The sequence below is a fragment of the Bombina bombina genome, chromosome 9, assembly GCF_027579735.1.
Source record: "Bombina bombina isolate aBomBom1 chromosome 9, aBomBom1.pri, whole genome shotgun sequence".
NCBI lineage: Eukaryota > Metazoa > Chordata > Amphibia > Anura > Bombinatoridae > Bombina > Bombina bombina.
This window is the reverse complement of record NC_069507.1, coordinates 273,207,238-273,220,421: the sequence shown is the minus strand read 5'-3', so window position 1 is coordinate 273,220,421 and position 13,184 is coordinate 273,207,238. Positions and strand designations below refer to the sequence as shown.

Sequence of the window (13,184 nt, the reverse complement as noted above, 5' to 3'; positions counted from 1 at the left end):
ATTAAATTAAATAAACTAAATAACGAAAAAACTAAACACTAAATTACAGAGAAAATTTTTTTACAAGAATTTTAAACTAATTACACCTAATCTAATCCCCCTAATATAATAAAAAATCCCCCCAAAATAATAAAATTCCCTACCCTATACTAAATTACAAATAGCCCTTAAAAGGGCCTTTTGCGGGGCATTGCCCAAAGTAATCAGCTCTTTCACCTGTAAAAAAAAAACAATACCCCCCCAACATTAATACACACCACCCACACACCCAACCCTACTCTAAAACCCACCCAATCCCCCCTTAAAAAACCTAACACTACCCCCCTAAAGATCTCCCTACCTTGAGCCATCTTCACCCAGCCGGGCACAATTTGACCTCCAGAGGGGCAGAAGTCTTCATCCGATCTGGTCAGAAGAGGTCCTCCAAGCGGCAGAAGTCTTCATCCAAGCGGCATCTTCTATCTTCATCCATCCGGAGCGGGTCCATCTTCAATCCAGCTGACGCGGAGCCATCCTCTTCAAACAACCTCCTAACACTGAATGAAGGTTCCTTTAAATGAGGTCATCCAAGATGGCGTCCCTTGAATTCCGATTGGCTGATAGGATTCTATCAGCCAATCGGAATTAAGGTAGGAAAAATCCTATTGGCTTATTGGATCAGCCAATAGGATTGAGCTCACATTCTATTGGCTGATTGGAACAGCCAATAGAATGCAAGCTCAATCCTATTGGCTGATCCAATCAGCCAATAGGATTGAACTTCAATCCTATTGGCTTATTGGATCAGCCAATAGGATTTTTCCTACCTTAATTCCGATTGGCTGATAGAATCCTATCAGCCAATCGGAATTCAAGGGACGCCATATTGGATGACGTCATTTAAAGGAACCTTCATTCAGTGTTAGGACGTCGTTTGAAGAGGATGGCTCCGCGTCGGCTGGATTGAAGATGGACCCGCTCCGCTCCGGATGGATGAAGATAGAAGATGCCGCTTGGATGAAGACTTCTGCAGCTTGGAGGACCTCTTCTGACCGGATCGGATGAAGACTTCTGCCCCTCTGGAGCTCCACTTGTGCCCGGCTGGGTGAAGACGGCTCAAGGTAGGGAGATCTTTAGGGGGGTAGTGTTAGGTTTTTTTTAAAGGGGGATTGGGTGGGTTTTAGAGTAGGGTTGGGTGTGTGGGTGGTGGGTTTTAATGTTGGGGGGGTATTGTATTTTTTTTACAGGTGAAAGAGCTGATTACTTTTGGGCAATGCCCCGCAAAAGGCCCTTTTAAGGGCTATTTGTAATTTAGTATAGGGTAGGGAATTTTATTATTTTGGGGGGATTTTTTATTTTCTTAGGGGGATTAGATTAGGTGTAATTAGTTTAAAATTCTTGCAATTTATTTTTTTTCTGTAATTTAGTGTTTTTTTTTTTTCATAATTTAGTTTATTTAATTTAATTTTAATTAATTGTAGTTAGTTTAGGTAATTAATTTAATGATAGTGTAGTGTTAGGTGTAATTGTAACTTAGGTTAGGGTTTATTTTACAGGTAATTTTGTACTTATTTTAGCTAGGTAGTTATTAAATAGTTAATAACTATTTAATAACTATTCTACCTAGTTAAAATAAATACAAAGTTGCCTGTAAAATAAATATAAACCCTAAGCTAGATACAATGGGCTCTATTTAACAAGCTCCGTAAGGAGCTTGATGGCCCCTGTTTCTGGCGAGTCTTCAGACTCGCCAGAAACAGCAGTTATGAAGCAGCGGTCTGAGCAGGCGGACAGACATCGCCACAATACAACCCAATAGAGTACGATTTTATCGGTAAGTATTTAGTTTTAAATAGGATTAATTTATTTAATTATGTTAAATTTATTTCGTTTAATTTAAATTATATTTAAGTTAGGGGGGTTAGGGTTAGGTTTAGTCTTAGGTTTAGGGGTTAATACCTTTAATATAGTAGCGGCGACGTTGGAGGTGGCAGATTAGGGGTTAATAAATGTAAGTAGGTGTCGGCGATGTTAGTGACGGCAGATTAGGGGTTAAAAACTAGTGTTTGCGAGGCGGGAGTGCAGCGGTTTAGGGGTTAATAGGTAGTTTATGGGTGTTAGTGTACTTTTTGCACTTTAGTTAAGAGTTTTATGTTCCAGCGTTAGCCCATAAAACTCTTAACTACTGACTTTTAAATGCGGTAGAAGTCTTGACAGGAGAGGGTCTACTGCTCACTTCTTCCAAGACTCGTATTACCAGCGTTAGGCAAATCCCATTTAAAAGATAGGATACGCAATTGACGTAAGGGGATTTGCGATAGCCTCGAGTCGCGGAAGAAAAGTGAGCGGTACACCTGTACCTGTCAGACTCGTAATACCAGCGGGCGTTAAAAAGCAGCGTTGGGACCTCTCAATACTGCTTTTTAAGGCTAACGCCAAACTCGTAATCTAGGCGATAGTTTTTATTTCACAGGTAATTATTTAGTTAATAATTGTAAGGTTTATTTAGATTTATTTTAATTATATTTAAGTTAGGGGGTGTTAGGCTTAGGGTTACTTTAGGGTTAGGGTTAGATTTAGGTTTAGGGTTACGTTAGGGTTAGGATTAGGGATTAATATATTTATGTAGAGTTAGTGATGTAGGAGGTCAGAGGTTTAGGGGTTAATAATTTATTTTAGTATATTTCGTTGTGGGGGGCTTGCGGTTTAGTGGTTAATAGATTTATTAAAGCGGCGGTGTTGGCGGACGTCAGATTAGGGGTTAATAATATTTAAATAGTGTTTGCAATGCGGGAGGGCGGTAGTTTAGGGCTTAATAGGTTTATTATAGTGGTGACGATGTCGGGGAGCAGCAGAATAGTGGTTAATAAATTTATTATTGTGTTTGCGATGTGAGAGGGCCTCAGTTTAGGGGTTGATAGGTTTATTTTAGTGGTGACAATGTCGAGAAGCAGCGTAATAGGGGTTAATACATTTTAATTGTGGCGGTGAGGTCCGGAGTGGCAGATTAGGGGTTATTAAATTTATTATAGTGTTTGCGATGCGGGAGGGCCTTGGTTTAAGGGTTAATAAGTAGTTTATGGGTGGTAGTGTACTTTTTAACACTTTAGTTATGAGTTTTATGCTACAGCTTTGTAACTTAAAACTCATAACTACTGACTTTAGATGGCAGTACGGATCTTGTCAGTATAGGCTGTACCGCTCACTTTTTGGCCTCCCTGGCAAACTCGTAATACCGGCGCTATAGGAGTCCCATTGAAAAAGGACTTTTAAAAAAGAGCGGTACTGACGTTGCATGACGGCCAAAAAGGTGTGCGATACACCTATACCTACAAGACTTCTAATAGCAGAGTTAGGGAAAAAGCAGCGTTATGAAGCATAACGATGCTTTTTCACTCATAACGCAAAACTCGTAATCTAGCTGATAGTTGGCAGAGGGCTTACGGCCCCTATTTGCTTGTATTGGTATTGTAAAAGTGTTGAACTGTTATTTTAATACTGATTTAATATTTCCAGAGAACACTGCTCTATTTACTCCCAAATCTGCGCCTCTAAGAAGCTGTGTTCCCAAATTCAGCTACCTCCTCTTCACCACACATCTTCTACCCTTCTAAGACCCCTACCTTCTAACATCCGTCTTCACCTCTTCAACCCCATTACTAATTTCTTCTTTTCCCCTTCTAGTCTTCTCCCACCTCTCCTCTTCCCCCTCCCCTTTTTTGTCTTTTTTTTTTTTTTTCTTCTTTACAAATGGCTCCCTTACATAGTCGTATTAAAAATATCTCAGTGGATATAATCACCATTAACGCTAAGGGCCTTAACAGCCCTGGAAAGCGCTCAATAGTAACACAAGACCTAAATAGGATGGGGGTGATATCATATTCTTGCAAGAAATGCATTTCTCGAGACAACATAAACCCAAATGGTATAACCGCTTCTACCCAACTGCTTATTTTGCCTCAGGCCCAACAAAAAAGAACGGGTGGGAATTATTTTTAGCGCCAAAATGCCCTTTCTGCTCTCTCAGATAGAAAGGGACTCGGACGGCAGGTTCTTGATCCTCATAGGCACTCTTTTCCCATTAGGCTAGTGAACTTGTACTCTCCTAACCACTCCCAATCTACCTTCTTTAAGAAAGCAGCCCATAAAATGCTTGAATCACAGGCAGGAATAACATTCCTGGGAGGAGGGATTTTAACACTCCTCTGAACCCTAATCTAGATACCTCGGACGTCATTTCCAGCACTCCCATCAAAACGATAAAGATTCTAGCTAAGTCTATCAAGGACTTAGTCCTCCACGACATCTGGCATACCATTCACCCCTCTATCAAAAACTTTACATTTTACACTCACCCATATAGGAAATATTCTAGAATAGATAACCCTTTTACAGACCCCACGGGCCTAACAATAACTACCAGCTGTGCCATCAGACCAATTACGTGGTCAGACTACGCCCCAGTCTGCTGCTCTATAAATTGTCCCAACATACCTGTTACACATTATTTATGGAAGTTGGACGACTCACTACTTGACAACCCTATCATTAAAACGGACCTACACAAACCCCTACAGAATACTTTAACCTAAACTCGGCGGACTCTATGCAGAGCACCACCATATGGGAGGTGTACAAATGCGTCCTAAGAGGCAAGCTTATAAAACATAAAGCCAAAATTACACGACAGCAGAAAGAACTCTACCAGACACTCCTCATCCAAGTTGCTGATAAAGAGGAAACCCAAAAACAAAACCCAAATGGTTTGACACTCAAAACCACACTAAACCTAGCTAGGACCAACCTCCTCCACTTTTTGTAGGAGGAACATCAGAGAAAAGCCTTAACTCTAAGGCAGCAGTTGTTTGACCAGGGAGACAAGGCGGGGAAACTGTTGGCCGTGCGATAGCTCGTAAAAAAATTAGAACGTATGTACACACAATCGTTGACAGGCAGGGAGTCACCAGGGCAGATAGTGCGTCAATTGCAAACACATTCGGGGAATTTTACAAAATTCTATATAACTTACAGGCCCCAGAGCATGCGCGAATGTTGCAAGGCCCTGCCCCAAATAGTGACCTAGTAATCCAACAGTACTTAGCGGGAATAAACATGCAAAAGCTCCCTAGAGAAGACTCTGAGTTCCTCAAAACACCAATTACAATAGAGGAAATACTAAAGGCAATCAAAGACTTGCCTACAGGCAAGAGTCCAGGCCCTGACGGCTTCGGCCTGAAGTAATAAAAAGCCTTCTCTGACATACTAACACCACATCTACAGACGATATTTAACCAGCTGTTGGAAATCCCTACCCTCCCTAGTACAATGCTAGAAGTGCACATTACCGTAATACCAAAGCCAGGCAAACCCATTGACAGACTGGAGAACTACCACCCATATCCCTTCTTAATTTGGACGTCAAAATACTAGCCAAAATATTAGCAAATAGAATAAATAAATTCCTACCCTATTTAATCTCAACAGATCAGGTGGGGTTCATCCCAGCTTGGGAGACACAAGATAACACCCTTAAGGTTTTGCAGTTGATCACCCGTGCCAGGGTGAACTCCATCCTCTAGCTCAGATATCAACAGACGCGGAGAAGGCGTTTGACTGGGTGAATTGGTCATTTATGCACCACACACTGATTAAACTCGGTTTCGGCCTCAAATTTATCAATGGAGTTTTTTCACTTTATTCCACGCCTAATGCTAGAGTGCGGGTTAACGGCACACTTTCCGACATTTTCCCAATCAACAAAGGGACGAGACAGGGATACCCTCTCTCCCCGCTTCTGTTTGCCCTCACCGTAGAAACATTAGCTTGTAAAATCCGTGCCAACCCATCCATAAAAGGCATTACTGTAGGTAAGCAAAAAGAGGCTGCTTCTTGGGTGGTAACTAGCCATAGAACAAGCTATTATGCTGTTGTTCGTTCCCAGGTTGAGCTCTTCTTTCTTTATTTATGCAAATGATGACACTTAGGGAAGTCTCCCTAAGTGTGATGCAGGAATCCAGACGTGGACCCATTGCTCAATGTGCCTAGAGGGATATGGCTGCACCTCACTGACGAGGCCCACACTAGGCCAGAAACGTACGTCTGGGGTTTTGCTGTTTCTTTAGTTCAGAGAGCGATTTCCTGGTATTTCGGGGCTGGACTGCACTGTTAAGTCAAGATCAGACTGATATGGGTATATATACAAACAGTGTGACCTAGTCACACAAGGGGGCGCTACAATATGCTATATGAAAGGTAAAATAGTGTTGGATTGACACGTCTGTAATAAGCAGTATAAGACAAACAGAAATAAATCTTATATACAAATTGGAATGAGTCTTAGAACACCATTGGCATATAAAACAAAGTATAATGTCCTTGGAAAGGTATAAGCTGCTTTTCAAGTGGTGGCTGCCTCCTCCTCACTGGCAGGTCCAGGTGATACTATACAAAAAGGAAAAGTACAGAGGGGCGCCTCATGTGATGTATCGTCAGATGTAAACACAATGAATTTAAAAGATAGCCAAATGGGTACTCACATACTCCAAGAACACACTGATGTGTTAGTAGGGACAGTCTGCAGATTATTACAGGTGTGACAGCTCACCCATTCAGTCACGCTCTCAATGATGTGGTGCTGGAGAATTACAGGAACCACAGGAGAGGAGCACTACATGTGCAGACCATTAAGAGTATAAACAGCAAAATTGTACTGGATATAAAATGGCTACTCACATGCTCCAAAAGCACAGCAATGTGCTGGTGGGAACAGGCTGCAGATTTAGGCAGGTGTGGCAGCTCACCTCAAAGTAAACTTGTACCAAATGTTAGGGATATCTCTTGTAAAGGATGTCAGGCAGAGAGTAGGTAGAGTGATCCACTCGCAGATGAATTAAAAAATATAATTTATTAAAAACACAAAAATAAAATACAACAACACATAGGTTTGTTGTGGCAAGTGGACCAAGTAAGCATTTGTATTTCTATAATGTATTTACAAATTGTAGTTTTTTCCTTGTATAAAACTGCAATTGGAGATACTGCTGTGATTAGACAGGGGTTCACCACCCACTAATAAGAAAACACACCCTCCAGAAGCGAGGTAACTGTTTGTATACTAGTTTGTTAGGTATAAAAGGCAGAGGTAGGTTTGAGAATTATTATATGCCTGATGAAACGGTTTGCTAACCGAGAAACGCGTTGCAAATATTGGGGTCCACACTTTTAACCCCTTGGTCCACTTGCCACAACAAACCTATGTGTTGTTGTATTTTATTTTTGTGTTTTTAATAAATTATATTTTTTTATTCATCTGCGAGTGGATCACTCTACCTACTCTCTGCCTGACATCCTTTACAAGAGATATCCCTAACATTTGGTACAAGTTTACTTTGAGGTGAGCTGCCACACCTGCCTAAATCTGCAGCCTGTCCCCACCAGCACATTGCTGTGCTTTGGAGCATGTGAGTACCCATTTTATATCCAGTACAATTTTGCTGTTTATACTCTTAATGGTCTGCACATGTAGTGCTCCTCTCCTGTGTTTCCTGTAATTCTCCAGCACCACATCATTGAGAGCGGGACTGAATGGGTGAGCTGTCACACCTGTAATAATCTGCAGCCTGTCCCTACTAACACATCAGTGTGTTCTTGGAGTATGTGAGTACCCATTTGGCTATCTTTTAAGATCAGACTGATATGGTACAGGAAAGTTCTTCTCTGTGAAAGGCACATGTTGAGCAAAAAGAGGCTGCTTCCTGGGTGGTAACTAGCCATAGAACAAGCTATTATGCTATTGATCGTTCCCCGGTTGAGCATTTCTCTTTTTTTATTTATGCAAATTATGACACTTAGGGAAGTCTCCTTAAGTGTGATGTGGGAATCCAGACGTGGACCCATTGCTTAGTGTGCCTAGAGGGACATGGCTGCACCTCACTGACAAGGCCCACACTAGGCCGAAACATATGCCTGGGGTTTTGCTGTTTCTCTCGTTCAGAGAGGGATTGCCTGGTATTTTGGGGCTGGACTGTACTGTGAAGTCAGGATAAGACTGATATGCTACAGGAAAGTTCTTCTCTGTGAAAGGCACATGTTGAGCAAAAAGAGGCTTCTTCTTGGGTGGTAACTAGCCATAGAACAAGCTATTATGCTATTACTTGTTCCCAGGTTGAGAGCTTCTCTCTTTTTATTTATTACAGTAGGTAAAACTGAACACAAAATTTCAATGTACGCAGATGATATCCTCCTAACAATATCAGACACAATTCCATCTCTGCAAGCAGCTCTGGCAGAGTTCACCAAATACGGAGCGGCGTCAAACTTTCTCCTAAATTCTTCAAAAACCAAAATATTAAATATAACGGAACCCACTAGTATGTTTGATAGCCTAAGACAACAATGTCCGATAAAAATTGCACCATCCCATCTTAAAAATTTAGTTAACACCCTCACGTTACAGATAAGGGAGCTAGTAGACCTTAACTATAAGGCGATCAGAGATGATGTACAGAGAGATCTATCAAGCTGTAAAAATAAAAGTATATCATGAATGGGCCACATTAATGTGGTCAAGATGAACATCCTGCCCAGGGTCCTCTACATCTTGCAGACTATACCGATATCCACACCCTCACACTTATTACATCAAATACAGATGGCCATAGAGACATATATATGGAATGGGATCAAACCCAGAATTCCGCACAAAACAATATATCTCTCTAGGGAGAGGGGGGCGGGAGTTCCTCACCTTGAGACCTACTGGAAAGTCATTAATCTACAAAGATTAGTCGAACTATGTCAAAACCCTCAGGGCAAAGCACATAGATGGTGAGATCCTTCAACATGGCAATGATGGATCCCTGACATGGGTAACACAATTTTGTCGCCCTGATCTAATAGAATATTACCCACTTCTTCAAGAAATATTTTCAATATGGAACAGACTTATCCGAGTTGGGGCTTATATCTTCACTCCCTGCTCACCTCTAACCCCTATAAGGGAAAACCAAGAAATCGGACTCGTACGCAGTGCGCGGGGCCCAACACACTCATACTCTCTGACCAACATCACAATAACACATGTCCTACACCACGGGAAAATTAAACCACAGACCAAGTTTGAAGAATGGGACAGTCGCACATTCTCCTCGTGGTTCAGTATGGCACAACTTACGCATTTCTACTTATCACATAGGAATAAAATGCACTTCAACAGACAAAAAACTCCTTTTGAAAGCCTATGTGTGGCGCACCAACCCCCAAAACACCTAATCTCACAACTCTATAAAATTCTTCTTACAAGGGGAGACACTACCTTACCCTCATACGTACATGCTTGGCACAACAAGCTAGGGCACACCATTGAGACTAAGGATTGGTTTAAAATATTTAAGAAATCCAAAACGGCTTCTGTTTTTGGCTAAAATATAGGAAATGCACTACAATTACCTGAGTCGTTGGTACTTGACCCCTCAGAGGATTAAAAACATATACCATAACACTGACGGGGAGTGCTGGAGAGGCTGCAAGGAGGATGAGGGTACACTTCTCCACATATGTTGGTCTTGCCCCAGCATATGTTCCTTCTGGAACGAAGTGTTCACGAAAATAGGTAGAGTATTAGAGATTGCAATTACACCTAACCCAAATCACCTGATATACCATGAACTTCCAATAGTAGGTGGAAAAGCGAAGCACCTTTTGCTGCTTGATGTTCGGTGCAGCTAAGGGGCTAATTCCTAAATATTGGAAAACACAACAGATACCCAGCCAACAGGAATGGAGGGCCAAGGTCGGGGATTTGCTCCGACTAGTGCGCTACCATTTTCAGAAAACAGGTAAAATAGTAACACATGAACTTATGCAGCTGACATGGGAAGGTAAAGGCCTCTAACCTGATGACCTGATACAGAGGGACATATGCACTTATCTCCTAACACCCCAATCTGGAATTGCCAAACCCTTTCTTTCTCCCCCCCTTTTTTTTTCTTTCCCCACTTATCTCTATTCATCTCTTTACTTCTCCCTTCTTTCCCTACTCTAACAATACCAATGTTGTTTTTGTTATAAAAATGTAAACTGATGGACAACAAGTTTAAACAGGTGGGCCCATTATTCCACCCCACTCTTAAAGTTTCTGGATTAAACTATTATATATTTATCAAGGACTAAGGCCATGCAATATGACTGGGTTATCATAAACTCATAACTGATTGTTAAATTTGAATGTCTTACTTTTTAACTCTGCTGTTTCGTATATTTTCTTACAATAAAGCTTGTATTGTATTGTGTAATTGCATTAAAAATCGTAACAAAATTGTTCTCCAAAAATCTAATTTTATGGAAAAATTAAAATTTGTATTAAAATTGTGCAGGAAAAAAATAATTTAAGGTGCACATTAGAAATCATAATATAACTACACTGCACATGATACTTCATATCATCACATATAAGTTTGTTTTTAGTGGAATAAATTACAGTTTCCATTGTGGGAATCGCTAACATCTACACTCTGAGGGGCCATTGGTTTACTCACCGAGGGTACAAATGGTCAAGAGAAGAACACATAGTCTCTGAATTCTTGGACCAGACATATCTGAAAGAGAGAGATTCTGAAAGTGGCATATCTGTGGATTTATTGAACACAGTGAAATGAAAGAGAAACCACCCATATTACAGAGACTAGTCATATTACGGAGAGAACAGAGAGAGACTAAATGTATGAGAAAGAGAGACTAGATGTATGACAGAGAGAGACTAGATGTATGACAGAGAGAGACTAGATGTATGACTGAGAGAGAGTGGATGTATGACAGAGAGAGACTAGACATATGACAGAGAGAGACTAGATGTATGACAGAGAGAGACTAGTCTTATGACGAAGAAAGACTAGATGTATGACAGAGAGAGACTAGATATATGACAGAGAGAGACCAGATGTATGACAGAGAGAGACCAGATGTATGACAGAGAGAGACTAGTCGTATGACAGAGAGAGACTAGATGTATGACAGAGAGAGACTGGTCGTATGACAGAGAGACCAGATGTATGACAGAGAGAGACCAGGTGTATGACAGAGAGAGACCAGATGTATGACAGAGAGAGACTAGTCGTATGACAGAGAGAGACTAGATGTATGACAGAGAGAGACTGGTCGTATGACAGAGAGACCAGATGTATGACAGAGAGAGACCAGATGTATGACAGAGAGAGACCAGATGTATGACAGAGAGAGTGTCAGGATGCCAGGAATCAGACTGAGACGAGAAGTGCAGAAATAATCACACCTTTATTAATAGCAAAAAATAATAAAAAGTCCACAAGTCAAATAACAAGCCAGGAATCAAAACCAGAGCTGGTAGTCAGACGAGCCAAGTCAGGAGCCAAAGCGAATAGGCAGACGAGCCGGGATCAGGAACAAGGAGAACAGCAGAGTCAGGAACAAGCCAGAGATCAGGAACCAGGAGGGATGTCAGACAGCCAGGTAATACACAGGAGCTCTCACAAACAGGTCTGAGATGACGCAAGGGCAAAGCATACTGAACAGAGGCCCTTTAAATAATAAGTGATGACATCACAATTCTGAGACTGCATCTTGTCCCACACAGATGATGTACACCAGTCTGGCCATAAAAGGAAGTGCAGGAAATGAGCAGCATCACACAGTATGCACCAGAGTCAGCAAGAGAGGTGAGTAAAATGGCTGCCAGCAGCACATGGCAAACAAAGCAGGGAAAAAACCCTGACAGTACCCTCCCCTCAATGACCCCTCCCCCGCGGGAGGACAAAAGGCTTATTGGGGAAACGGACATGGAAGGCACGGAGGAGGGTGGGAGCATGAACAGTATGGTTCCAGTGAACCAAATACTGTATGCGGCCCCTGGACATACGAGAGTCAATAATGCTGTTGACCTCATACTCCTCATGGTTGTCAACAAAGATAGGACGGGGATGAGACATCACAATGGTAAACCGATTACAAACCAATGGTTTCAAGAGGGAGACATGAAAAACATTGGAGATGCGCATTGCAGGAGGAAGGTCAAGAGCGTAGGCCACAGGATTAACCCGTCGGAGTATTCGATAAGGACCAACATAACGGGGAGCCAGTTTATTGGAAGGCACACGAAGGTTCAAGTTGCGGGAAGACAGCCAAACTCTCTCACCAACCTGTTAGGAAGGCGCGGGCAGACGCCTACAATCAGCCTGGAACTTTTGGCACTGCATAGAACGATGAAGGCTATCCTGAATCTGCACCCACGTGGAACGGAGTTGCCTGAGATGCTCCTCCAAAGCCGGAATACCCTGAGACATGAATGAATCGAGCAACAAGGATGGTTGAAACCCATAATTCGCCATGAACGGGGATAACTTGGAGGAAGCATTAATAGCACTATTACGAGCAAACTCTGCCCAAGGTAACAGTTCAGACCAATTATTGTGGTGATCTGAGACATAGCAATGGAGGAACTGTTCCAGAGCTTGATTAGACCGTTCCGCAGCCCCATTGGATTGAGGGTGATATGCCAAGGAGAAGGAAAGCTGGATCCCCATTTGAGCACAAAAGGAATGCCAAAATCTGGAAACAAACTGGCTACCCCGGTCCGACACTATCTCCTTGGGTAACTTATGTAAACGGAAGACCTCCCTGATCGGTAGGCAACTTCTTCAAGGGAATGCAATGTGACATTTTAGAAAAACGGTCAACCACCATAAGGATAACAGTATTGCCATTGGAAACAGGGAGCTCGACAATGAAGTCCATGTAAAGATGTGTCCAAGGACGCTCACCATTAGCAATAGGTTGAAGAAGACCCACAGGAAGACGTCAAGGAGTCTTATTCTGTGCACAAACTGAGCAGGAGGCAACAGACGCAGCAACATTAGAACGAAGACCTGGCCACCAGAATTGTCAAGTGACAGACCAAATCATTTGGTTCTTGCCTGGGTGACTTGCGACTTTAGGATAGTGGTAAGTGTGCCAAAGTTTAGTTTGAAGATTCTCAGGAACAAAACATTACCACTAGGTTTCTCAGGAGGTGTATTGGTTTGTGCAACCAGGATCTCCTCCCCCTAGGGAGAAGTCAAATTAGTACATATGGTAGCCAAAATATGGTCAGGAGGTATAACTGGACTAGGTACAGACAGACTCCTCCTTGGACAGAGGCGAAAATTGTCGAGAGAGGGCATCAGCCATAACATTCT

At 42.1% G+C, this 13,184-nt stretch overlaps 1 protein-coding gene across 1 annotated transcript in view; it reads right to left on the bottom strand.

The window, feature by feature from the left end:
- MFAP5 (microfibril associated protein 5) overlaps positions 1-13,184 on the bottom strand; it is a 219,366-nt gene that overhangs the window by 165,406 nt on the left and 40,776 nt on the right. The window contains exon 2 of the mRNA XM_053692810.1: positions 10,515-10,574. Within this exon, the coding sequence (XP_053548785.1) occupies positions 10,515-10,572 (58 nt within the window). The 5' untranslated portion in view covers positions 10,573-10,574. The remainder of the gene's footprint in view (positions 1-10,514; positions 10,575-13,184) is intronic.